This window comes from Acinonyx jubatus, chromosome C1 (assembly GCF_027475565.1).
Source record: "Acinonyx jubatus isolate Ajub_Pintada_27869175 chromosome C1, VMU_Ajub_asm_v1.0, whole genome shotgun sequence".
Taxonomy (NCBI): domain Eukaryota; kingdom Metazoa; phylum Chordata; class Mammalia; order Carnivora; family Felidae; genus Acinonyx; species Acinonyx jubatus.
The window spans coordinates 109,387,320-109,410,761 of NC_069381.1; the positions used below are offsets into that span (position 1 = coordinate 109,387,320).

Genomic DNA, 23,442 nt, shown 5'->3' on the forward strand with positions numbered 1-23,442 from the left:
CTTGCTTTCCATCATCCTTTTACTACCTAAATATGAGTCCTTAACAGCATTTAATCTCACCTGTGTTTAAATTTTTTTAAGTGTGATCTAATCGAACATCTGATCTATAAGACCTGCATTCTTTTGTGCCTGGTCCCATGTCCTCAACACCGCATTTGTAATACTCTTCCAGGTCCTGATGCCCCCTGTGTGTGTGTCAGCACCCACCTGTCACCAGCAGAAGTGCCAGTGTGGTGGATAGATCACATGGGCAGAGCAACAACTCTCCTGGACTAGATTTCCTTATATGGTGTGAGAGAGGGGTCCAAGTTCATTGTTTCCACATGGACATCCAACAGTTTATTGAAAAGTCTGTCCTTTCCTCACTGTTCTGTGAATCGGTGTCCTTCATGAATTCTAGAACCAACCATAGTTCCTTCCAATGTTGCCTCTGCCCCATTCTTTCTCTCTTTTCCTTTAGTACACCAAAGATGTGCTATAACTTCTCACTGTGTCCTTCACATCTCCTACTCTCTCATATATTTTCCATCCTTCTGTATCTCCATGCTGTGTTCCAGCTTCTCCTCCAGCCCACACACTCCCTCTCCATGTATATAAAACTGGCTGTTAAAACCATCCATTGAGTTCTGCATTTTGGTCTTTTTTTTTTTTTAATTTTACAATTTCTACAAAGTTCCTTTTAAAATCTATAATGTCACATTTTCTATTTCCAGTTTCCTGTCTAAATTTTCAAGCTTGGCTTTTTCTTTTCTTGAACGTAGCAAGCATAGCTGCTTTATGGTTTGTGTCCAATAACCCAAACATCTGAAGTCTTTGTGGCTCTATTTCTATTGTCTGTTATCTTTGCTGATTCTCACTCACAATATCTTGTTTCCTCACTCCTATCTATCCCCAGCTGCATGTGAGATGCTGTGTTTGAAAAATTGTTTAAAGGAATAATTTGTAATCAAAATTGGTGCTAGTTTCCTCCCGAGAAGGAAGGATCCATCAGATGCTTGGAGGCACTAATGGGCCAGGTCACCCTAGTGCCCAGACCACCCAGATGCCTACAAATGGACTTGTACATTCATGCATGACTCTGTTTACTCTGGTTCACCCTTATCCTCAGGGGGTAGCCCTGTAGGGTCCCAGCTAAAACTGGGGGACTGATCAGAGTTTTCATCTTCAGGGGGCCCTAAGCTTTGACATCTTCCCTGCCACACCGTGAGACCTCAAAAATCATAGCTACAATTTTCAATGCATTTTCCCAGGACAGGGTTAGACTATGTGAGAACTCCCAGAGACTTCTTCCTCCTCCTGTTCCAGTCCCTCCAGTCTTCCTCCCCAGGGGTACATTTTGAGCGGACACAGCATTACCCATGAACTCCACGTTGCCCAGGTGGAGAATGGCTGCCAGCAGCTTGCTGAGGTCCCAGTTCTCCGAGTCAGAGAACATGAGAATCTTCATGGCAGAGCGCACGTGGGCATAGTCCTTGGCGTCGTTGAGACCCTCACAGGAGGTGCAGTTTCCCTGCAAGATTGGGCACCTCAACATTCTGGGGGCCACCCCACACCCCACCTCCTCCATCACAGGGCTAGTAAGGCAGAGATGTGTCAGGGACTCAGCCAAAGGCCCCTAAGAAGTGACACTTCACAGGCTCTAGGTGGACTCTGAGAGGCCAGCTGGAGAGGCTCCAGCTCAGAAAATACACAGAATTATTTCCAGAGGCAGAATCATGGTAACATAGACACAGCAGCCAGCAATGGCACTTGGAAGCTGTGTGGCCTCAGCCAAACCGTTGAGCTTCTTTGAGCCCCTATTTGTCACCCATCCCTGGGGAATCCTGTGAGTTCAGTGCTTTAACAAACACCTTCCAAAGCTCCCCATGTACCAGGCCCTGTGCTACTTGGCGGGAATTCACAAATGGAGAGGCCTGGCCCTGTGTGGGATGCCGTGCATCCAAGAAGGGAGGCAGGAAGCAAATGATGGTGTCATACGCTGTTACAGGTGCTGCTGAGACCAAAGAGGGCTAGGACAACCCTATGGAGAAGTGGGGAAAAGCTTCCTGGCGAAAGCACATGCTGTGCTTCATAGCACCACAGGGAGAGGGCAGTGTAGGCAGAGAATAGCTGGAGCTAGGCTGCGGAGGCAGCGGCAGGGCTGGCAAGGAAGCGGGGGTTATATGGGGAGAAGTGGAGGGATGATGAGGATCTGGAGGTGCTTGGAAACCACGCCAAGGAGCCACAGGGAGGCCCCTGCGGAATGGCAGTCAGAGACGGGATCTGTCAGACTTGCACCGTGGAAGGAAGGTCTGCAGAAAGGATGATAGACTAGAGGTCAAGTCTGGTGACGGGAGGATGCTGGAGGAAACTACCACCGTGATCTGGGAAAGAAATGAGGAAGGCCTTCAGGCAGTGAACGTAGGAGAGAGGGGCTAGGCAGAGGAGATTCAAGAGGCAGAACTCTGCCATCCCCTTCTCAACAAACGGGCCGGATGGCCGTGTGCGCCGCACTGTTCCAGGTGTGGGGGTGCAGCCCAAAGCAAGAGCAACTCCCTGCTTTGCTGGAGTTCAAGTTCTCGGGCACCTACAAGGATGGACGACTGGAAATGGGTGGATGAAATCGAGGAAGGAGAGGTGCGGCTACAACTCTCCGTCACCACCAGGGCCTCTGACCGCTGGAACCAGAGAGAGCTGAGGTTCGTGGAGAGGGACTAGGAGTTCCACAGAAAATGAGGAAACACATGAGCAAGAGGAAGGCCTTGACAGTCACAAAAACAGAAGGCTGGAGTGGAGGATGGAAAAAGGGAGCCCTCAATCCCCGCCGCAGGGCTTTTCTGTGGCTGCAAACCCCAGGTGTAGCAGGAACCAGCCTTCCTTCCTCTTCTTGCTTTTGCTCTTGGGAGGCTGGGTGGGGCAGTGCTGTCAGGCATGGGGAGGGAGAGGTGGGCAGGGAGGGCAGGGGCGGGGTGGAGAGAGGGGGGTGGGCCTCACCATCGTCAGGTAGTGGTACTCGGAGGGCGTCCCCAGGCTCAGCAGCTGCTTCTCCTCAGCGCTCATCCCCTGGAGCATGCAGTAGAAGATGTGGTAGTTCCGCTCCTCGGGGGCCTGGTGGGGCAGGCGGTCCAGAGAGCCTGTAAGCATCCCCCACCCCCAGGCCACCCAGCCGCCTCCAGCCCTGTCCCAGCTTCTGCTCCAAGGTCTGTCAACCAGATGTGGCTCTGGCATTGACCTGAGGGACGTTTGGTTCGGCAGATGTCCCCATCTTGGGCTTCCAAGGTCAGCTCTTGCCCACAGCCCTGGGCTAAAGGCCACTCTTCACAAACTCCTGGCTCCCAGGGGCTTCCCTGCATCTCCACTGCTCCTCCCAGCCCCGAGGTCAGCTTGCCTAAGTCGCAAGCCAGGGAGTGATGCCAGGATCCAGATCCTTAGCTCAGGACTGGCCTGGCCTTAGAATTAATTCTAGGAGAGGTAAGTAGTAAGCACCAAACAATGTAGAACATGATGTGGATGGAAAATTCAAAACAGAAAATCCTATGATTTCTTCTTCTTGAATACTGGGAAAGGACCATCATTACCCAATTCTAGGGGTCCTTGGCCCATCTCAGGGTAAGTACAGTGGCAACAAACTAAGACCTCTGAAGGTCCGTGGCGGGGGCGGGGAGGGGGGTGTCTCTGGAGAGGCGTGAGAGTGATGGAAGGGAATCTGTCATAAAAGCCTCTTCATCCCGACTCCCAGCCCTGGGGTGGGCGGAGGTTCCCCAGGACCAGTGCAGCAGAGGGAGTCCTCACCTGCCGGCAGACCCGGGACTTCTCCAGGAGAAACTGCTCAATGCGTGCACCCTCGATGACCCCGCTAGGATTGAAGTGGATGTCGATATACTTCCCAAAGCGGCTTGAGTTATCATTTCTGATTGTCTTGGCATTTCCGAAGGCTGAAGGTCAGAGGGTGATGCCCATGATGGGAGCAGAGAGGGGGAAATTTACTTTTAGTGGGATCATCTGGGAAAGCTTCTTAAGCCCAGAGTTGAAGGATTGGGTAGCATTGCACTGGAGGGTGGTGGCAGCCAAGAGTGTGCTGAGGGGAAGACAAAGTGCAAGTAAAGGTGCAAGTGTCGGTAAGCATGGGGTGTGCTCACAGAGCGGGAAATTTGGCTGGAGCATAAAATATAGAGGAAAGCAGTGGAAGACAGACGAAACCAGTTAGTAGCATAGAGCCTTGAATGCCAGGCTAAGATGTTTGGAATTAGTCTGTGGGTGATGGGGGAGGCAGGAAACCTTCTGAGGGAGTGTGGGAACAGATTTGCATTTTGGAAAGATTGCTCAGGCTGAAGGGCAGGGGCTGGGAGGGCAAGCTGGCAGGGACAAGGCTCAGATGGGGGGTCACACCAGAAAGCATTTGGATTGCAGCATGACTGAAGGTGCGTTTTTATAGAGCTGTTTCTGCGAGCTTCTTGGACATGACCCACAATAAGAAAGACCCTTTGCAATGAGTCTCAGTGAATACACACCCCCACCTGTACCTGTAATTAAAAGAAGATATTCAGTACTGGTTCTGATCAAGAGCTGTGCACTGGGGTATTTTCTCTTCTATGCTATTTAATTTGTCCTAAAAGACCAGGGTTCCTGGGTGGCTCAGCTGGTTGAGCATCCAACTTTGGCTCAGGTCACGATCTCATGGTCTGTGAGTTTGAGCCCCGCGTCAGGTTCTGTGCTGACAGCTCAGAGCCTGGAGCCTGCTTCGGATTCTGTGTCTCCCTCTCTCTGCCCATCCCCTGCTTGTGCTCTGTCTCTCCTCTCCTCTCCTCTCCTCTCCTCTCCTCTCCTCTCCTCTCCTCTCCTCTCCTCCTTTCTCTCTCTCTCTCAAAATAATAAACATTAAACATTTTTTAAATTTATAATTTGTCCTAAAAGACTGATTTCAAGACTCATTTGTGGGTTGGGTTGCAGTTTGAAAATACCACCATCCATCATTAGTCCCAAGAGAAGAAGGAAAAAGAGTCCTTGGTCTCTCCCCCTTGAGGAATCCCAACAGATAGCAGAGGCTCTGATAAGGACTAACTATGCTTCAGAAACCTACTTTGTGTGGTTCAACCCAGTGGCCAATCTCTCTTCGAGAAAACCTGATGTCGACCCTTTTTGGTAGAAATTGGCAAGCTGATTCTACAATGTATATAGAAAAGTAAATGTGGCCACCAACAATGGCCAAGTTTGGAAAGAACAACACTGGAGGATGTGTGCTACCTGATTGAAAAACTGACTAAGCTCAGAACTCAAGACAGTGTGGTATTGGTGAAAGAGTAGTCAGAGAGAGCAATAGAACAGAATAGAGAATCCAGAAACAGACTCACACATGTATGATCAACTGAGTTTGGACAAAGGTGCAAAGGCCACTGAATGGAAAAAGAATAGTCTTCTTGGCAAATGGGCCTGAAATTCTTGGATATCCTTATGAAAGAAAACAAGAAACGAAAGGGAAGGAAAAAAAAGAAAAAAGCAGAAACTCGACTCAGACCTTGCACTATAGAGAAAATGAACACAAAATAGATACAGATCCAAATGTAAAACCTAAAACTGCACCACATCTAGAAGAAAATCTCTGGGTTGAGCAAAGATTGCTTAAACACAACACTGAAAGCATAGTCAAGGAGAGAAACAAAGATAAATGGAACTTCATCGAAATCTAAAACATCTGGCCTCTGAAAGACACTGTCAGAACGGAGGAACAGACTACAGACTGGGGCAAAATATCTGCAAAACGCATATCTTATAAGGGGTTTGAATCCAGAATATATAGAGAGCTCCCAATTCATTAATAAGGAAACAATTTAAAAATGGGCAAAAGATTTGAACACATACAGAGAAGATACACAGATAGGAAATAAGCCCATGAAAAGATGCTCTACATCATTAGCCACGATGTGAGTCACCTGGGTGACTCAAGTCAGTTGCGCATCCAACTTCGGCTCACATCATGATCTCACAGTTCGTGGGTTTGAGCCCTGCATCAGGCTCTGTGCTGACAGCTCAGAACCTGGAGCCTGCGTTGGATTTTGTGTCTCCCTATCTCTCTCTCTGCTCCTCCCCCATTCATTCTCTGTCTCTCAAATATAAATAAAAGTTAAAAAAAAAAAAGTAGCCAGCCCCAAAAGGCTGCAAACCATTTGATCTCATTTATATAACTTTATGGAAAAGATAAAGTGCTGACTCCCTGTGCAGTTTAAAATCTATGTATGACTTTTGACTCCTGCAAAACTTAACTACCAATAGCCTACTGTTGACTGGAAGCCTTACTAATAATACAGTCGATGAACACATACTTTGTAAGTTATATGTATTATATACTTTATATACTGTATTCTCACAATAAAGTTAAGCTAGAGAAAAGAAAATGTTATTGAAATCATAAGGAAGAGGAAATATATTTACAGCATTGTACTGTATTTATAAAAAAAAAAAATCGACATATATCCACAGCAGACTTGTGCATGTCAAACCCTCATTATTCAAGGGTCAGCTCTACAGGGGAGAAAAGAGAAATCGGTGGTTGCCAAAAGCTGGCGTTGGGAAGAGAGGCCACGAGGGAAGTTTTGGGGTGATAGGAACATTCCATATCAGGACTATGATGGGCATTCTGACTGAGTTTGTCAAAACTCATAAAACTATAGATGAACTTTGTATGTAAAACATCTCTCTGTTACAAAGAAACAGGAGAGAACCCACTGACCATGGCTGGGTACTGGGGAGTTGAGGTCGACATCTCTGGGCAACCCCCACCAGAGAATGAGTGAGGGGACGCTGAGGCCTGGCACGGTGCCCAGTGCAGGGCACTCATATAGGCACTTTGCTCTGGGCTCCACCTTAGGCTGGCCAAGACCTGGGCAGATCTGCATGCAGTGTGAACCTCATCCTGCCAATTCCACCTTCCCTTTCCTGAGTATCCTGTGGGCATGCCAGCTGGGTGACATTTCCTGTCTGTTCCTGCCACCTCCCCCTTCATCTTGCAGGGTCACCCCTCATAGACCTCTTACAGACAGTCTTGACACAGGCTTAGCAACTGCTTCCCCGGTGGCTCAAGCGGACACACCCAGCATTTGCCAAACTGATTTCATCCCACAGCCTTTATTTAAAAGGAATACTTGTTTCAATCCTGTGAAAAACACGCTTAAAGAAAGCTTGTTTACAAGGTCATCAGTCTTTCCCATTCTGGCTTCCCGGGAGCCCCCACACTACCATCTACTTCGTGCTGGTCTTTCCTGTCCTGAGGGAACCTGAGTCATGGAAAGGGTATGGCCCATCCTGTCCTTCCCCATGGACACCTCCTGGCAGGAAGCTTCCAGCCTACAGGGCCTGGGGAGGAGGGCCAGTTGTGAGGGTGCCCACTTACCTTCCAGAATGGGGTTGGCCTCCAGGACCTGCTGTTCAATCCATGAATGCTGGCCGCTGACAGTGGCCAGGAACTGCAGGATGAGCTTGGTGGTCTCCGTCTTACCTGCCCCAGACTCACCACTGTGAAGAGGGCACACAGGGCATCAGTCAATAAACCAGCTGTTTCTTCAGTACCCCTAACTGTTCTGCAGACCCACCACAGGACTGCTTTCTGGCCTGGACAAAGATGCCCTCTCCCCCAAACCCCTGTGCACAAATCCTACCACATTCGCCCTGTGGGTCTCAGCTGTCTACTTTGTATTGGTTATTGGAGAGTTCGTCTTTTCTGCCCGCTTGGATGGGAGCTCCTTGCAGGTATGGTTGTATCTGGTTCATTCCAGTGTCACCGGCTCAGTGCTCAGTAACTACTGATGAATGAATGGGACCAGATGGCACAATGTCTTGTTGTAATATCTTCTGCGTGAGCAGTGAGTTTATGTTGGCCAGATGGGAGACTGCATCGGTCCTTTTGAAAAGCAATGCAGCATAGGTATCAAAAACCTTCAGAATTACCCTGCCTTGAGCCTAAGAAAGCAATCCTAAAATCAGGAAAAGCTTTCTCCACAAAGCTCTCTGTTCACTAAAGTATTATTCATTTATCATCACAATTGCAGAAAATCCGGAGCACCTGGCTGGCTCAGTCAGTGGAGCTTGTGACTCGGAGTTGTAGGTTCAAGCCCCACATTGGGTGTAGACATTACTTAAAAAAAAAAATCTTGAAAAAGAACCATTGTGGAAAATCAGAAGTACCATAAAGTGGGGGTGATTAGTTATGGTCCCTCCAGTTAGAGAACACTAGAACCAAGACTATATGGGGCTTTCAGTAAATGTGGGCAATGCCTATTAGGTACAGTAAAGTGACAAATGTCCACTGTCTTCAGTATAATTGTAACCAAGGGGGTAGGGGAAGCTGTCTCTTCCAGAAGTATCTAGCAATTTTTTCCAACAATGTTTTTCTGAAATTTTGTAAAATTTTCATAGTGAATATATATTAATTTCATAATGGTGAGATATGAAAACTTGTTTTTAAAAGTTTCTTAAGGAGTTGAATTAAATTAAAAATATACTCAAATCTGGCACATAGCACACTCAGGTTAATAGGATTAATATTACTGTTATGGAGGCTTGAATATCACTTTTGTATCAATTACTTTTTATTATGGAAAATGTCAAACATTACAAATGGAGGCTTGGGGAGCCTGGATAGCTTAGTCAGTTAAGCGTCTGACTTCAGCTCAGGTCATGATCTTGTGGTTCGTGAGTTTGAGCCCCTCATCGGGCTCTGTGCTGACAGCTCAAAGCCTGGAGCCTGTTTCAAGTTCTGTGTCTCCCTCTCTTTCCGCCCCTCCCCTGCTTGCTCTCTCTGTCTCTCTCAAAAATGAATAAACATTAAAGAAAAACTTAAAAAAAAAAAGTGGGGGCTGAATAGTGTCTTGCTAATGAAAGCACTTCTTGTCACCTGATCATAAGTGCAGACTCCCAGGCCCACCCAGGTCCCCTCAGTCAGAATCCAGGCTTTCACAAGTTCCCCAGGAGACTCCTGCACTTTACAGTTTGCATGAGGAACTCCCACAGTCCGATTCCCAGCTTCGATTCCTGGCCAATTTTGTTTCCCACCCTGTCCTATTTTGAAACAAATCTCAGACAAATATTGCTTCCTCTGAAAATATTAATTAAAAAAAAAGTTTTGATCAAAATGTCACAATCACTGCCTGCTGAGTCAGTCTGATCAGCAGACCTCTGCTGCTCACCGCAAACACCAGCTCCCCAAACAACCCTCCAAGGCAGAGATGGGATGCTGAGGGGAGAGCTGGGATGATTTTCTCATGGCCTTCATGGAGGGGAGGGCAAGAGGAGAAGGAAGTTTGGTTCAGAGTGAGGTTCTGTTCGTACAAAAAGCCACAGATCGGGGTACTCTACCCTCTTCTTGAGGCACTGCTGTCCTGGAAGTGGAGGCCGGCCTGGTGAGCTTCCTGGCCAGCGTGGGGCCCAGCTCTTGGGCAGTATGGGCAGACTCTTGCAGTGAGGCTGGTCTGCCTAGTCCTGGGGGGGCGGGGGCAGATGGGGAGCACACAGAGCAGACAGGCAGAGCCCCAGAGGGAGACAAAGTACCAGCCCTCATTGGCACATAATTCCATTCACTTCTGGAAAAGTGGAAATCACCCCAGGATACCTCTCTGTCTTCTTTTCCAGTGTCCTGTGTTAGAATTCCCTACTTAGCAGCTGTGTGTCTCTGGGAAAGGATCTCAGTCTCTCTGGTGGGAGGTTTCCCACCCAACAGTAAAACAGGAATAAGAAGATCGACTTCAATGTGCGGCTGAGAACAGCAAATGTGATCATCTCTTGCTGTAGGACTTCATTCTGGTCTCTGTTCCAACATCCATCCTCAGAGAGGCCGTGCCTGGTCTGCCCTCCCTCTAGAACAACAGCCCATCACTGTCTTTCCTCTTTCCCTACAATGCTTTTCTTCAAAGCTCTCATTACCTGCTGCCCCCCCCCAAATTGGCTTATTTATTGTCTGTCTCCCCTTCTAGAATGTAAGCTCCATAAGGTAGGGATTTTAGTCCCTTTCATTTGCTGCTGTCTCCCCATGTTAGTACAGAACAGGTGTGCAACCAGAGCACAGTGGACCCTCGAATGAATGAATGAATGAATGGCTCTACTGTAGCTCTAAGCAATGTGCCCTGAGCCAAATTCCCCCTCCCCCTTCCTTTCCCTCTCTCCCTGCCTTCCCTCAGGAGGGCCTGTGCAGGAAGCAGGGAGGCCAGGCCAGGCAGAGGGCCTCTGAAGCAGGGTCAGGACCTGGATTGGAGGAGGACATGTCCCTCCTGGGCCCCAGAAACCTGAAAGCTGCCCACTGGAGCTGCTGCTACCCCTGTCCTCACCTGAGGCCTGCCCAGAGATTTTTGTGTGTGTGTGTGAGACATCACCTATTTGACCCCTGTGTTCCCAAGAAGCCATCCTGGGTCCCATTTCTAAAAGTGCCCATCCCCATTTCTCCTTCCTTGTCTGAGGAAATATTCACGAAGGCTGGGGCAGTGCAGGCCCTGCTGATACAGTGGAAGAGCTGATTCTGAAGGAAGGAAGCCCTGGAGGGACCTGTCAGGGTGGAGGGGCAGTAGGGAGCAGGTGTAGGTGAGATGTGTGCCCTTGAGGAGGCTGTGTGCAGCTGAATGGGAGCCCTTAAATCAAACAGGCCTTGTAGGCAGGCTGATTTGGAGAGGTTTAGGGAGAGGGGATGCTCCCTGCTTTACTAGAAACTAGTGCCTGGCCCATGTGATCCCCCAGGGACATGGGGAGCCTGACCCCCCCCACCTGATAACGCAGCACTGGTCCCTCTTATTCCTCTTCATGTTGAAATAGCAGTTGTTGGCGATGGCAAAGACGTGCGGTGGTAGCTCACCCCTGTGGTGGTTGTAATACAGCTGCACCTGTTCCAGGGTGTAGAGGGGCAGCACCTGGAACGGGTTCACGGCCACCAGGATGGAGCCTGTGTATGTCTGGGGAAGGGAACAGGTGGTTAGTGCTCTCTGCTCTGAAGGCCAGGTCTGCCTGGCCCTGACCTTGACCTTGAGTGTGGCCTGCTGAGGGCTACCAGGACTGGCTGAGTCTGGCGGGGAAGAGGGGTCTGATTCTGGGCCAGGGAGACAAGACATTCAGCTGGAAAGATGGGGATGTTCACCGCAAACAAAAGCTGGGGGTGAGTACATTCACAGGAAGATTAGATGAGGTCTTTGTTAAATGTTTAGCATTCTGTCTCGTGTTCAGAAGGCTCAATAAAAGTGGGCTGAATTTATGAAGTGAGTCTTCACCTGCCTCTCACCTGACCACATGAGGCTGGTCAACAAGCATAGCCTCCACTGATCCCTCCTAGGACCCCATTCAGGACCACCTGGTTATCTGGAGCCCCCACTAGTCCTGGGAATGGGACAGGGAGAGCCACCTCATCAAGTCACATGATTATCCACATCCAAATTTTCATTTTAGGAATGGAGAGTTTAATGTCTCTGACTCCAAGGACTATAACAGCCAGATAAAAGAATGCAAGCATAAGCTCTTTGGAAAGGATAAACTGTAATTCACTTTAGCTTGTTGGCATTATCAGTCCCAGGATCTCTGAATCACATTCAGCCAGTGTGCACTCAGTGTATTCTATTGCCCCCTTCCACCACAGAGCCTCCTCACTCTCCTGACCAGCCCTCCCCTCTTTTCGGGGTCCCCTGCTCACTCATCCCTGAAGGGCTGCTCAGAGCCAAACCAGTCACCTTGAACTAGGAGAGGCCCAGGCAGGCAGTGACTTCATAGGCCACACCCACTCAGGGCGGGGCTGGAGCCAGTTTTGAATGCTCAGTCTCCTGGGAAAATCACATTGGAAGGAGAATATGAGGCTTAGGGCTGGGGTGAGCCTCCCATCCACTGCCAGGTTTTGGGAGAAGGACCCACATCAATCTGCACGGCCCTCCTGACCATCACAGGACTCACTTCACAAGAGAGCAGGGGTCTGCTGCCTAGTGACCCTGTCTCTGCCAAATGCCTAGGAAGGAATATAAGACTATGCCCACCCCCCTGGACTCTGGTCCACTTGGCCATCAGAGCAGGCCTTCCACTCAGCCACAGATGAAGGGGGGGTAGCACTAATTGAGCACCTACTGTGTGCTAGGGACTGTGCTGGCATGCTGCCTGTCAGCTTTCTGAGACTGCAAGGTATTATGATGCCAAGGAAAAGCGTTAAGTTCCTTGCCCACCTCACACAGTGAGGGCAGGGGTGGGGGTGGGTGGGTGGGGACTGAACCAGGTGTGCCTGGCTCCAAACCTCTGGTGCCTGTTTTTTTTTTCTTCCCCAGCCAGGAGGTCAGTGCACATGGACCAAGCTCCTGAGCAGGGGGTGGAAACAGGGACTCACATAGATCTTGTGCTGCTGGTAACGGATCAGGAGATTGTGCACCATGTCTGCCTCGCTCAGGTCCCCCAGGCGGATCATGTCGTCCACACCTTGCATTGAATTGGGGTGCATGGGGCTGAGGGTATCAAGGTCCTCTGCTCGGATCCAGTGTTCCTGGAACAAAGGGCACAGACTCCCCTGAGGGGTGGCCTCCACATGGGCCAAACCACTGCACCTCTTCTCCAAGTTCTCAGCACATCAGCTGACCTGGTGGCCTGAGTCTCTGGCTGAGGTCAAGGAAAACCTGAGGGAGGATCAGGGCAGTTTGCAGTTGGAGAAAGGATGTGTCTAGAGCCAGGGGTCAGTGTGAAGCCAAGCGTCAGTGTGAAGCCAGGCGTCAGTGTGAAGCCAGGCGTCAGTGTGAAGCCAGGCGTCTGTGTGAAGCCAGGCGTCAGTGTGAAGCCAGGCGTCTGTGTGAAGCCAGGTGTCAGTGTGAAGCCAGGCGTCTGTGTGAAGCCAGGCGTCAGTGTGAAGCCAGGCGTCTGTGTGAAGCCAGGTGTCAGTGTGAAGCCAGGCGTCTGTGTGAAGCCAGGGGTCAGTGTGAAGCCAGGGCTAATGGTGAATTTCAGACCAGGGTCAGAGTAGCTTGTAGCCAGAAGTCAGATTTGGCTGTCATTGAGATCAGGGGCAGGATCACCTGGGGGCCTCACAGATGGCTGGAATAAAAGCATGCAAGTAAAAGTGCTTTGTAAACTGTAAAACATCACTTTGCAAATGGAAGATATAATCATTCATGTTTTACTGGCCCCCTAATATGCAGCTTACAGGTCATAGCCTAGAAACTTCTCCCTGGAGGCCAAGTCTCCACATACCCCATGCTACATCACCTCAGCAAAGAAGTTTGCCTGAGGGGGACTGAAGGGATGAGCTGGACCCCTAGCCCTGCATGCCCTTCCTCATGGCACCACACTTGGCTGACACTACCCCCCAACTCCCAGATGGCTGAGCTGCAACCCTGCAGGCCACCCCAGCTTCCACGTCTCTCTCACCTGGGCTGTTCTGTTCAGTACCAGCTGAGCCTCGTCTTCTTCCTCCTCACATTCTGGGGCCCTCCTCTCCTCAAAGAACACCTTTCCTTCTCTCCTCCTGGTCTCCAGGCTTACCCTCCTTTACTTGGCAAAGCAGCTTTCTGCCACCCTCTCTTCTCTGTCACAGCCCCTTCCTCACTTCCCTATTTCCTACTTCCCTTAATTGGCCTAGTTTTCCATCTACCTACTCACTCCTTGCTCTTTCATTATAGAAACATTCCCCAAGACAGACACATGATGTCCCCCATGACAGAACCCCACTGTGGTCTGTTCTACTGGGTAGGTTTCCCCCCATCTGGGCTCTGAAACCCCTGGTGTTGGAGAGCAGTGACAGAAGAGGAAAGGGGCTCAGGGTCCTAGAGGGGTGGGGTTGGGGTGGGGCTGAGAGGGCCCAGCCTCCCTGAAGAGCCTGGCCACACTGACCTTGCCCTCATCATCTTCAACCAAGATCTTGCCAGGCTTTGTTTCCTTGATGATGCACCCAATAGCCACGCTGGTCTTGTTGGCAGGGAGGGGGTTCAGCCACACATGGTCACCCTGGACAGAAGAGAGAAGACAGTGGTCAAACACCTGTTCCATGTTCCCTTTCCTGCTCAAGACTTACCTCTCCTGGGGGCCGTCTTTTCCAATGCTCTCTTCATATCCCCTCCTCCTCTTTCCCTCTCCTTCTTATTCTCTCTCTCCTTTCCCACTCTCTCTTGCTCTTGCCAGGATGGCAGTGGGAGGTAGCAATGGAAGATTCTCTGGCCTACCTTGGTTCTAGGAAACAGACAAGCCATATTTGCAGGAAAACAGTCCCACCGTGAGGTGGAAAAAGAGTCTTTGCCCTGTGAATAGCCCTATAGGACCGAAACCCGTTGGGTGAGGAGAAGCAAAGACTAAAATCTCATAGGTTTCTGCTAGCCTGTGACATGGCATTGACCCGTATGAACTTCCTTCTGACCCAAGAAAGCTCACCCCATTCAAAGAAGAGTAATTCCCAAACCAGCACAGGTCTACATACAAAGATACTGAAATCCAACAGGAGGAAAGGAGCAAGTGACTAATACCAGGAAAAACAAACAAACCAACAAAACTGTCAGAGAACAGTGGAAGTTGTGGACAAGTATTTCACCATAGTTTCCAAAAATGTACTGAAGAGTAGATCAGAAGCAAGAGCTCAGAAATTAGATGCTGAGACAAGTGAAAGGGATGAGAATTGAGTTGGCAAAGCTCAAAAAAGAAATGGAAGAGATAACATGGACCAGGAATGAAAGTAGAATTGGAAACAACAGAAAAACAATCACTGCTATAAACATAGTAAAGATCACTGAAGACAGGAGGAGAGGATGAGCTGAATGACAGAAAAATTTTTTAAATGAGGATTAGGAAGAAAAGGATAGATTGGGAAGATGGACAAAAATACGTGGGCACCCAAAGAAGATAACTGGAAATAAAACCCAGGAAGATTATTTAAAGATATAATTCAAGACAACTTTCCAGATATTAAAGAAACCTTGCATCTATAGATTGAAAGCACATCAGGTACCAGGATATAATGACAAAGAAAAATCAGCTCCAGGACATATACTAGTAAAGGTTTTTGAGCTTTGAAAACAAAGATGAGTTCACTTCTAAGGAGAAAGTTCAGGACAAATTCAAATCCTATAGAGAGCTGAACAACTAAAAGATCTCAAGAAAAGAGCAACCTACCTATTAGTATGGCCACTACCAAAAGAACAGAAAACATCAAGTGTTAGAGGCACTGGAACTGTTATACACTGCTGGTGGGATTGTAAACTGGTACAGCCACTGGGGAAAATAATAGGGAGATTCCTCAAAAAAGTAAAAATGTATATACCATATGACCCAGCAATCCCACTTCTGAGTATATATCCAAAGAAATTCAAAGAAGGATCGTAAAGACATATGTGCATTCCTATGTTCATTGCAGCATTATTCACAATAGCCATAGGTGAAAGCAATCCAAGTACCCATTAACATATGAATAAACAAACAAAATGTGATGTATACATGCAAAGGAATATCCTTAAAATGGAAGGAAATCCTGTTATGTGGTACAGTATGGATGGACCTCAAGGACATCATGCCAAGTGAGATAAGCTAATCGCAAAAAGACAAATACTCCATGATTCCACTATAAGAAGTATCTAAAAGAGTTGGGGCATGTGGATGGCTTAGATGGTTGAGTGTCAGACTTTGGCTCAGGTCATGATCTCACAGTTCATGGGTTCAAGCCCCACATCGGGCTCTGTGCTGACAGCTCAAAGCCTGGAGCCTGCTTTGGATTCTGTGTCTCCCTTTCTCTTTGCCCCTCCCCTGTTCTCTCTCTCTCTCAAAAGTAAATAAGCCTTAAGAAAAAAAAGAAGTATCTAAAATAATCAAAATCACAGAAACAGAAAATAGAAAGGTGGTTGCCAAGGGCTGGAGGAGCAATGAGGAAAAATAGTGTTTAGTGAACACAGAATTCCAAGTTTGCAAGATTAAAAGTTCTTAGGTCTGGGGCTGCCTGGGTAGCTCAGTCAGTTAAGCAGCTGACTTCAGCTCAGGTCATCATCTTGCGGTTCATGTGTTCGAGCCCCGTGTCTGGCTTTGTGCTAACAGCTCAGAGCCTGGAACCTGCTTCTGATTCTGTGTCTCCCTTTCTCTCTGCCCCTCCCCTGCTTACACTCTGTCTCTCTCTCCCTCTCAAAAATAAATAAACATTTTTTAAAAATTAAAAAAAAAAGTTCTCAGATCTGTTGCACAACAATGTGAATATACTTGATGCTGAACTGTGTGCTTAAAAATGGTAAATTTAGCGTTAGGCATTTTTTTTTTTTACCACAATGAAAAAAGAAAGACAAAAGAAATCCAGTAACTTTTTACCCAGCCAAATCGTCCTTCCTGTATAAAGGTAACAAACATTTTTGAAGATACAATATTATTCCCATAAGCCTTCTAGAAAAAAAAAACTGGGGAAGAAAGTTCAGTCAATAGTACAAGGAATAAAAATAGATCCACATCGACACTCATGATCATGAAGTTTCAAAATACTTGGGACGAAGAGAAAATCATGAAAGCTTTCAGAGAGAAAAAAATAGATTTTGTACAAAGGCTCAAAAATGAGAATGGTTGGCACAAAAACAAACACTCAGATCAATGGAACAGAATACAGAACCCAGAAATGGACCCACAAACATATGGCCAACTAATCTTTGACAAAGCAGGAAAGAATATCCAATGGAATAACGACAGTCTCTTCAGCAAGTGGTGCTGGAAAAACTGGACAGCGACATGCAGAAAAATGAACCTGGACAACTTTCTTACACCATACACAAAAATAAACTCAAAATGGATGAAAGACCTAAATGTAAGACAAGAAACCAACAAAATCCTATAGGAGAAAGCAAGGCACAAACCTCTTTGACCTTGGCTGCAGCAACTTCTTACTGAACACATCTTCAGAGGCAAGGGAAACAAAAGCAAAAATGAACTATTGGGACCTCATCAAAGTAAAAAGCTTCTGCACAGCAAAGGAAACAATCAGAAAAACTAAAAGGCAACGGACAGAATGGGAGAAGATATCTGCAAACGACATATCAGATAAAAGGTTAGTATCCAAAATCTATAAAGAATTTATCCAACTCAACACCCAAAAAACAAATAATGCAGTGACGAAATGGGCAAAAGACATGAATAGACACTTCTCCAAGAAGACATGCAGATGGCCAACTGACACATGAAAAAATGCTCAACATTACTTATCATCAGGGAAATACAAATAAAAACCACAATGAGATACCACCTCACACCCATCAGAATGGCTAACATTAACAAGTCAGGCAACAACAGATGTTGGCAAGGATAGGGAGAAAGAGGATCTCTTTTGCACTGCTGGTGGGAATGCAAGCTGGTGCAGCCATGCTGGACAACAGTATGGAGGTTCCTCAAAAAATTAAAAATAGAACTACCCTACGACCCACCAATTGCACTGCTAGGTATTTATCCAAGGGATACAGGTATGCTGTTTCAAAGGGACACGTGCACCCCAATGTTTATAGCAGCATTATCCACAATAGCCAAAGTATGGAAAGAGCCCAAATGTCCATCAATGGATGAATGGATAAAGAAGATGTGGTATATATGTACAATGGAGTATTACTCTGCAATCAAAAAAGAATGAAATCTTGCCATTTGCGAATATGTGGATGGAACTAGAAGATATTATGCTAAGCAGAATTATTTGGTCAGAGAAAGACAAATATCATATGACTTCACTCATATGAGGACTTTAAGACACAGAACATATGTACACAAGGGAAGGGAGGCATAAATAATACAAAAAGAGGGAGGGGGACAAAACATAAGAGACTCTTAAATATGGAGAACAGAGGGTTACTGGAGAGGTTGTGGAAGGGTGGATGAGCTAAATGGGTAAGGGACATTAAGGAATCTACTCCTGAAGTCATTGTTGCACTATATGGTAACTAATTTGGATGTAAATTAAAAAAATAAAATAAAAAAATAAATAAAAATTAATTTAATTTAATATTAAAAATTAAATTAACAATTGTGTTGCATTATGCTAAAAAAAATGAGAATGGTGTCAGATTTCTCAACAGTAATGCTGGAAGCCAGAAGACAACATGGAATAAACATCTTCACAATTTTCAGGGAAAATTCTGTCCAGTACGGAATCCCATGCCCAGCTGACACATGTGAATAAATGTATTTTAGATATGCAAGTTGTTACCCTTTCTCAGAAAGCTATTGCAGGATGTGCTAGATCAAAATGAAGGAGTAATCCAAGAGAAAGACCTCAGGTCCAGGAGTAGGGAGTCAGTACAAAGGAGAGACAAAAGGCATATTCAGACTGGCTGTGAAGGAGCTCCCAAGATGATGTCAAGATGTGTGCCTCAGAAATACAAGACATAGTCTAGATATCACAAGTCAGCAACTCTGGGAGAGATTTCCCTCTGAGGATGAAACTGGTTGACCTCCTGATGAGTCAGAACATTTTGAGAGAAGACTGACATGTCTGGGAGAAAGTGGGGGTGTTAAAGGCATGAAAAATACACAGAAACCTTAGCAGGTGGGGAAAAGACAATTACAAAGTCTAGCAAAGGAAAGCACGGTGCTTAGAGTACGCTGGCTCACTTCAGGGTAGCATTTACTTAGATAAAATAAGTAAACTCAATATGCAGATCTGATCAAAGCTAGGTTTAACAATTTGGGGAGGACAGAGACATGAGTAGCATACTTGTGAGTGCCCGGAGGGGGGTAGGCTCATGGAGCTAGGGCCTTTCTTACATGGCAGGGAGTCAGTCATCGAGGATGCCTGAACCCAAAAACTCCAGTAGCACTGTGAGCCTGTTCTTTCCAGACACAGAGGGAAATACCCAAGAATCAATAGCAGGCTTGACAGTGGTCACCTCTGGGGAAGAGGCAGTGGGAAACTGATTCTTTAAACGGTATGTCTGTACAATTTTATAAAAATGGAAGCCAAATTAAAAAAGAACTGCAGGGGCGCCTGAGTGGCTCAGTCGGTTAAGTGTCCGACTTCGACTCAGGTCATGATCTCACGGTCCATGAGTTCAAGCCCCACGTCAGGCTCTGTGCTGACAGTTCAGAGCCTGGAGCCTGCTTCCGATTCTGTGTCTCCCTCTCTCTGACCCTCCCCTGTTCATGCTCTGTCTCTCTCTGTCTCAAAACTAATAAATAAACATTAAAAAAAAATTTTTAAAAAAAGAACTGCAAGGAACAGTTGCTGCAGGATACAGAAAACCAGTTTGACAACATACTGGGCCCAGTGAACGAATCAGATCATACCAGACACCTCAGAGATCCCGGAGAAGCTTTCTTACAAAGAGGATGAAATTGTAGCATGCAGCTGAAGCCGCTGGCAGATCATCAAAGCAAGATTGAAAGTCAAAGGCAGACGATGGGCATCTCACAGCAAACTTGACCTTAACCAGAGATGAACAAGAGAGGCACCATGTCCAATCCAGACTGCGGAGGCATGAGCCCCACATGGGCTGGAAGAAGAAATCAAAGAACATGACTTTTGTTCCCTCCATTTGGCCAAAGCTCTACTAGGAAATAAATGAGAAGCCACATCACAGAAAATAGAGCTTCTTCATGACCTCCATCAGCAGGAAAAGACTGCAAGAGCTGCCGAATCAGGAAAAGAATGGAGAAGAGAAATAGCATCTCTCAGCCATGAAGAAAGTAAGAGTGTCTATGGAGACTCATGAAATGGAGGAGGAGTTGAAGAAAGCAGGGAGATGTGAGGAGTCCTGGGAGTCCTCCTTGCTCTGTGTGATAGGAAATACATGACAGCTGGGTGCGGGAAGAGCTCTTGCTGGAGAGAATGTGGGAGTGCCCCAGCATGAGACAGAAACTACTGCAAAGGCCAGAAGCCATGAACAACCCACTCCCTGGAGACCTGGTCCTTCATACTAATGTCTCCCAAGAAAGGTGGCCTCTTTTGGCCTCCTCACTGAAACGGCACTGTGCCCTGATACCTTGTGCCCACCTGCCACGTCTTTCTCTTCCCAAAGTAGAAGAGGTGGACCTAGAGATGGTCTATGCCTGCATATAGTCAGATAGATGAAGACTCAGATGAGTCATCAAGGGAGCTCCAGCAGCAGGCCTGGTCTAAGCTCCAGTGCAGGCCCATCAGTAGACCCACAGAAGCCTGTCCCCTCTGCAGGGACAGATGGCATGGTTACTGCTGGTGCCAAAGACCTTGTTTTTCTCAGGAATGTCTCACAGTGCCTGGGCATTGTATCCCCTCCCTATCTGATGAAGTATGGTTGAAGATAAGGTATGATTGATTTGTCAACAAACGTTTATGACTTTGTGCACTGGAGACTGGGCCGATCTAAGAGAGGTGCTTTAAATTTCAAAATAATTCCAACCAGTCTTCTGCATTGAATAGTTCCTAGCCCCTTTGCACACAGATATGTAAACATTCATAGTCCTCATTTGGAAGGAAGATGGGGTTTCATTAATGTGACTGAAAACCGTGCTCTGCCCAGGGCCTTGGGGTGGCTCACAATGTGTGCCAGCACCAGGATCTCGGTTTCCTCACTTGCCCATAGGGTGGGGGGTGAAGAAGCTGGTGATGACGGCAAAGAGAAAGATCTATTTACATGTTCATCCTTAAGTCAGCTACCTTGTGTGTGCATCCTTGTGATGGGATCCCCAAAGCCAAAATCAGGGACAATCTAATGGTTGAACAATACATGAGCAATGCAAGGCCTAATCACCTTCTTTAAAAGACTTCAACTTTTGTTTGAGGACTCACCCCTCCCCAATTCATGGGGTTCTTGGTGAGCACCATCCGTCCAGCTCAGGGGTGGGGCAAGTGATACAGCCCAGTGTACTCATCCTATCCCCTCAGCTGCCAGAAAGGGAGGCTGTATACAATGCACAATTTGTAAATCCTTAGTGTGTGGTCAAGGCCAGCACTGTCCAATAGAAATACAGCTCAAACCGCATGTGTAATTGAAAATGTTCTAAAAAAAAAAAATGAAAATTTTCTAGCGGCCACCTTTAAAATGTAAAGAAAAACAGGTGAAATTAATGTTATGAATGCTGTTATTTTTTTATTTTCAGTTTTTATTTGAATTCAAGTTAGTTAACATATATGGTAAAATTGGTTCCAGGTATAGAATGTAGTGATTCATCACTTACATACAACACCTGGCGCTCATCACAAGTGCCCAGCACCTATCTAGCCCATCCTGCCACCCACTTCCCTCCATCAACCCTCAATTTGTTCTCTATGGTTGAGTCTCTTAAGGTTTGCTTTCCTCTCTCTCTCTCTTTTTTTCCCTTCCCCTATGTTCATCTGTTTTAAATTCCACATGAGTGAAATCATACAGTATTTGTTTTTCTCTGACTTACTTCGCTTAGTATGATGCACTCTAGCTCCATCCACATCATTGCAAATGGAAAGATTTCATTCTTTTTGATGGCTGGTTAATATTCCATTGTATATATACACCACTTTTTATTTATCCTTCGGTGGGTAGACATTTGGGCTGTTTCCATAGTTTGGCTATTTTTGATAATGCTGCTATAAACACCAGGGTGCATGTATCCCTTCAAATCTATATTTTTGTATCCTTTGGGTAAATACCTAGTAGTGCAATTGCTGGGTCATAGAGTAGTTCTATTTTTGACTTTTTAAGGAAACTCTGTACTGTTTTCCAGAGTGGCTGCACCAGAATGTTGTTATTTAACCCAATATATTCAAAATATTATCATTTAAACAGGTAAGAAATGTAAAAATTGTTAATGAGATATTTTACATTCTTTGGACTGAGTCCTTGGATCTGGCATGTGCTTTAGACTTACAGCACATCCTGATTCAATGCAGACATATTTGTAGCACCTGGGGTTCATGACCACCACAGTGGACAGAGCAGATTCAGCCCTGGCACTTACCACCTGCTCCCAGTACTTTCCCAGATGCACCATGACCTGGATCCCTTTGGGCCTTTGCATGTGCTGTTTCCTTAGTCTAGACCACTGTCACCCACTGTACACATTCAGAACATCTAGTGGTCCTAATGTTGTTATCAAAGTTTGGGATTATGTGTGACTTCCAATGACCCTATGTAATCCTGTGACAATGGTATCGTTATTCCTATTTAACCACGAAGATGTAAGTGGTAGTGTTGGGATTTGAACCATGCCGGTCTGTCTCTAAGAGGTGGCCAGAGAAATCAGGAGGAGGAGGTTGAAAGAGGTTGGAGGAAGACTGGAGGAGTGGGTATCAGCTGACTAGGGTAACAGGTGGCTAGTTCGCGTGTGGTCTTTGCACCTCACAAGCTGTAGCTGTGTCTCCCCACTCCTGGGCAGGACCACTGGGTCAGAAAGGGCACTGCCCCTGATGTCCTGAGAAGTCTCAGACAGCCCCATGTTCATCTGACTAGTGATAAAACTAAGGTCTAGAGAATGGAAAGCCTGGCCAAGGTCATACAGCAAGCAACTGGCAGAGCAGTGAGTTAGCCATATTCTTTGAGGAAGGACCCCTCAGCTGCTGCTAGAGAAACCCCCACCTCACTCCCAGCCTGGGGTATACTTCTGAAGTGCAAAAATCAAATTTCTCTCAACTCGAGTCCTATTTTAATTATATCAAAAGAGTTTACAGGGTGCCTGGGTGGCTCAGTCGGTTAAGCATCTGACTTTGGCTCAGGTCATGATCTCATGGTTCACGAGTTCAAGCCCGTCATCAGGCTGTCTGCTGTCAGCACAGAGCCTGCTTCGGATCCCCCTGCCTCTCAAAAATAAATAAACATTAAAAAATTTGTTTAAAGATTTTTATTAGCCTGGGGGGGGCGGGGTCCACTGCTAATTGTTTTCAAAAAGATACTTTTTTCCATAATGTAGTTATTCAACATGTTTGAGTTTTCTCAACAATATAGGTTAAAGTAAACATTAAAGCCTGTTGTAGACTAAATTCATATGTCAAAGCTCTATCCCGCAGTGTAACTGTATTTGGAGATACAGCCTTTAAAATGGTAATCAAGGTTGGGGCACCTGGGTGGCTCAGTCAGTTAAGCATCCGACTTCAGCTTGGGTCATGATCTCACAGCTTGTGAGTTTGAGCCTCGTGTTGGGCCCTCTGCTGTTAGTGCAGAGCTGCCCTTCCCCTGCTCATGCACGTGTTCTCTCTCTCTCTCTCTCTCAAAAATAAATAAACATCTTTTTTTTAAGTAATTAAGGGGGTCTCCTAGGTGGCTCAGTCGGTTGAGCATTCAACTTCAGCTCAGGTCATGATCTTGCAGTTGACGAGTTCAAGCCCCGCATCAGGCTCTGTTCTGACAGCTCAGAGCCTGAAGCCTGCTTTGGATTCTGTGTCTCCCTCTCTCTCTGCCCCTCCCTCACTCATGCTCTGTCTCTATCTCAAAAATAAAATAAACATTAAAAAATAAAAAAAAAAAGTAATTAAGGTTAAATGAGGTCAAAGAGGTAGAGCCCTAACCTGGTGGGATTGGTGTCCTTATAAGAGGAAGAGACACCAGAGAACTCTCTCTCTCTGTGTGACAAGAAGGAAAGCCATGTGAGAAG

At 46.7% G+C, this 23,442-nt stretch overlaps 1 protein-coding gene across 2 annotated transcripts in view; it reads right to left on the bottom strand.

Annotated features, from left to right (window-relative positions):
* The window catches only part of MYO7B (myosin VIIB), an 84,175-nt gene that overhangs the window by 49,379 nt on the left and 11,354 nt on the right, over positions 1-23,442 (bottom strand). For both annotated transcript variants that reach the window (XR_008295255.1, XM_053214846.1), the window contains exons 3-9: positions 13,801-13,914; positions 12,311-12,463; positions 10,723-10,907; positions 7,367-7,488; positions 3,772-3,914; positions 2,974-3,087; positions 1,357-1,510 (exon numbers count right to left, since the gene is read on the bottom strand). Coding sequence is in view for 1 of the 2 variants with exons in the window: in XM_053214846.1 (XP_053070821.1) it covers positions 1,357-1,510; positions 2,974-3,087; positions 3,772-3,914; positions 7,367-7,488; positions 10,723-10,907; positions 12,311-12,463; positions 13,801-13,914 (985 nt within the window). In the remaining variant the exon portion in view is untranslated. The remainder of the gene's footprint in view (positions 1-1,356; positions 1,511-2,973; positions 3,088-3,771; positions 3,915-7,366; positions 7,489-10,722; positions 10,908-12,310; positions 12,464-13,800; positions 13,915-23,442) is intronic.